This window comes from Eptatretus burgeri, chromosome 8 (assembly GCF_056783735.1).
Source record: "Eptatretus burgeri isolate ZD-2024b chromosome 8, Ebu_testis_v1, whole genome shotgun sequence".
In the NCBI taxonomy this organism is placed as follows: domain Eukaryota; kingdom Metazoa; phylum Chordata; class Myxini; order Myxiniformes; family Myxinidae; genus Eptatretus; species Eptatretus burgeri.
In genome coordinates, this window is record NC_140968.1 from 95,693,815 (window position 1) to 95,697,835 (window position 4,021).

The window sequence follows — 4,021 nt, forward strand, 5'->3', positions numbered from 1 at the left end:
TCTGCCCAACTTGGTTTTATACGTGAAACACAAATATAATAACGAAAATCCTGGTTGCCATGGTGATATTAAGGTACAGTTCATTCTACAGCACTGTACGTGCCAAACGAGCACGCGCCGATGATTGTTGGTTGCCGCAGCCGATTCACCCTCCATCAAGCGAGCCTGGATATCGATCACGTTTACACTCCTTCACTGATCGCTAAATCGATCTTGATTCAACTTACGCGGCACTGCTGTCTGCACGACAACGACTGCGCGATCCGCAACGAGCGGCAGAATGTTCTCAGCGACATGTCCTCGTGGGCGGGGAAGGAAGGACAAAGTCAAAGATGAGCCACGCCCCGAAGTGGAACTACATATACTATTACTTCTTCTTCTTCTTCTTATTCCCCTCTTCTTCTTCTTCTTTTCTTCTTCTTCTTCTTCTTCTTCGCGGCCTGAATATTGAGGCGTTTTCAGACTGGTGAGGTTCGTGGTAAGCCACGCCCCAAAACTAAAGAGGCTGCACTAATCAAGGAAAATAATGCCAATAAGGTATGAGGAGGACTATCATGCCCGCGCTCCATCAAAATCACATCGATACAATCTATCAGTGTATCAACTTGAATTATTTATCTGAGGGGGAACGCACTGAACTGAAAAAAATTTAATGGAATGTTCATAACCCGTCGAAAGAGATGATGTGCTTTACCAAAAAGCTCTAATTTGGTCTCATCTGTCCACAGGACATTCTCCCAGAAGGATTTTGGCTTCTTCAGGTGTGTTTTGGCAAACTCCAGTCAGGCTTTCTTATGTGTCTCTCTCAGCAGTGGGGTCCTCCTGAGTCTCCTACTGTAGAACCCCCTTTCATCGAGTTGGTGACTGATGGTGTGAGTTGAAACTGTCGTACCTTGTGTCTGAAGGTCAGCTTGAATCTGTTTGGCAGTTGATCGAGGTGCTTTGTCCACCATTCGAACAATCCTTCGCTGTAATCTTCGATCAAGTTTTCTCTTGCGGCCACATCCAGGGAGGTTGACTACATTGCCATGGGTCTTAAACTTCCTGATAACATTGTGTACGGTGGACACAGGAACATCAAGGTCTCTGGAGATGGACTTGTAGCCTCGAGATTGTCCATGCTTGGCTACAATCTTGTGTCTGACCTCCTCAGACAATTCTCTGGTTTTCTTTCTTTTTCTCCATGTTCATTGTGGTACACACAGTGACACACAACAGCAGAATGACTCCTTTTTTCGATTCAAACTGGTTGAATGAGTGATTTTTTTTATATTGCAGGCATCTCAACTCACCACATGTGAGTTCAATTCCAAAGTGAAGGAGAATAACCTGCTTCAAATCTAAATATTTCTCACAATGTCTAAAAGGTGCCAATAATATTGTTGTGGGCCGGGGGTCGGTGGAGAGAACGACCGCTAGGTGGGGGAGGTTTGCGTCGTCTCCCACCAGACTCCCCGGAATTGTTGGCCGTCGCTCGGATAACTCCGCGAGCCGGCGGGTCGTTTAACCGACCGTGGTCGCCAATATTTCAACCGCGTAGCATAAGATCTATTTGTCGATAACCAATTTACCTGATTAACTACGTGATTTCGACTACCGGGGAAACCACGCCCTCGGCACGTCTTGCTCGAACCGGGTCACTCTACCGACAGTGGTAGAGTTCCAACTACCAACTCCGATTCGGGTGCAGCTGAGCGGAAACTGCCAAATCCGTGCCGGCTGGAATGAACGGATTATCGGGTATGAAAACCCGGCTAAACTCAGATCCGAACCATGCTGGACCAATGCAAGAAGGGACGGAAACGAACTGGGGGCATTTCTAACCAGTTTTATTTACAGTAAAAGACAAAGGCAAGACAACACGTATATGCAAGAAGTATTTACAATGATCCAAAAACACTTATTCAGTTCTACTTAGAGATGGGCCCAGACACACACACAAAATGAAAAGAAACCCAGAGTCTTTATTGGACCCTCGCAGCCGTGGAGAGAGACAAGCTGGGGGTCAGAGTTCGGTGGTGTACCTGACCGTCGAAGGAAGTGTGTGCTCTGCGCTGCGGCACCTGATAATGGTCGCTGGTTGGTCCCCAGTCGCACGTGTGGGACTCGAGGTTCGTGGTGGAGCTTGGGTGGTGAATGGCTGAGGTCCACGGAGGGGGGTCGGGGTCGCTCTTCCCTTCCTCGTGGAGGGCCAGCAGAGACACGTTCGCCGCCTCAACGCCCACCAAAAACTCTTCAAAAGAACTTTTAAAAGACTCTCCAAGACCCCAAAAAGACTCTCCAAGACCCCAAAAAGACCCTCCAAGACCTCAAAAAGACCACCCAAGACCTCAAAAAGACCACCTGCCTCAGAGAGTGCTCGGGAATTTATGGACCTTCCTCAGCGGGGAGGAGCCTTGGTGAACACACCTCGCTGTCCGCCTCTGATTGGACAGGTCCTACGGCCCACCATTCTGGGGCGGGGCCTTGGCCCCTGCCGGGAAACCCCAGCCAGTCTTCCACGCGGGTCCATACTTGATGAGTAACAGTATCAATGTTGCACAGGCCGTCGTGCAAGAGTTACAACGTTTGTGGAAGGAACGTTGGTGGAAGCGCCAAGGAACGGCTGCAAGACCCTGCCTTGGCAAGTCAGAGTACTTGTAGACAGCGGGTGGGTAGTGGATCGTGATGGGGGAATGGAATGGTTGTTGGTTGTTCGTTGGATGTAAAGATTTTATAACCTAACTAAAAACAAATCGCAACGCATGCCTTTGATTCTCCTGCAAGACAAAAGGAAAGGGATCTGACTACACACATACCTAACGACATAACTGACTTTTGGGACATCTGCATGTTGAATGCAAATGGTTTCCAGATCCGTAATAATATTGTCTGGGCCATTTTAGGATTTCTGTGCAATAAGCTAAGATGTAGTAATTTTTTTCAGCTTTTTTTGTTTTGGTCCCACTGCAAACCAAAGAAAGACATTTGTGGATACCAAAAGATTTTTTTTAATTTCAACAATTTTCTGGAAGAAATGGTGCATTATTTGAAAAAAGTGCAGCGGTACCAATATTTTTGGCCACGACAGTCCACTTGGCTGCTCACTCTGCTAACGATGTCGGTACACTGGACTGCACATCATGAAGTTGGTTATGTTTGATCACTTTGGTTTAAATCTTTTTGGTACGTAATAAATAAACGACAGGTAAAATCACGTTTTCGATTTAGACCAAAAGAGGTCATTGTGAAATAAACGGGCAGACTTGATCTTCCTCAGATTCATTAACACGGCCCGAGTTCTTCACGTTCCCAAATAAACAATATTTGTTCTCGAATTTTTATTGTGAAAAGGAAAAGATCAAGGAAAGTGTTATAGTTACGATGATAACAACATTGCTCTTAAAAAAAAAAAAAAACTCGCACAAAAGGTGAAACAACGCGATCGTTTCTCATTCTGAATTGCACGCGAACACGTGACGGAAATCGCCCTTCACCCAGCATCGCGTTAGTGTTTCTACTAGATCTTGTAGATCTGGCATTACCGGAAGTCTGTCATTTTTTTTTCCCTTCTGCGATTATTTCATTAATTAAAGCCGTTATTTTCAGCCCGTGTGCCGGTCTGATCATTACACACGTTAAATAATCGCGAAGAGTAGGCGAGCTATCGCAGGCACCCTGAACAAATTCCTGCGACGACCGACGCAAGGAGGATGTGTAATCAGAGGAACGGCCGCACCGACACGTCACCCCGCAGCATCGTGCTTCGCATGAACACGGCTCCTCCCCGTCTCTCCCGACTTCTTCGTTTGAACCACCTCGTCTCGAGTTTTATGGACGAAGCGTTTGAAAAGCAAGAAGCACGGACAAACAGCCATTGCGCAAGCTTGATTGGCGTAATTACCTCCTGCGTTGAGGTTCCTTGATAGAGGACTTGTGTTCTCACAGGATTACACAATACATTGTACCGGAGGCGTAATCCCACTGAAGAGTTTAGGGTGTATGCTCTGCGTATTGTCCAGCGATACTGCGGTTCTCATAC

The 4,021-nt window shown here is 46.8% G+C and overlaps 1 protein-coding gene across 1 annotated transcript in view; it reads right to left on the reverse strand.

Annotated features, from left to right (window-relative positions):
* Nucleotides 1-384, reverse strand: part of MRPL9 (mitochondrial ribosomal protein L9) — a 52,653-nt gene extending 52,269 nt beyond the window's left edge. Inside the window, exon 1 of the mRNA XM_085893092.1 lies at nucleotides 228-384. Within this exon, the coding sequence (XP_085749218.1) occupies nucleotides 228-296 (69 nt within the window). The 5' untranslated portion in view covers nucleotides 297-384. The remainder of the gene's footprint in view (nucleotides 1-227) is intronic.
* Nucleotides 385-4,021: the final 3,637 nt, after the last annotated feature.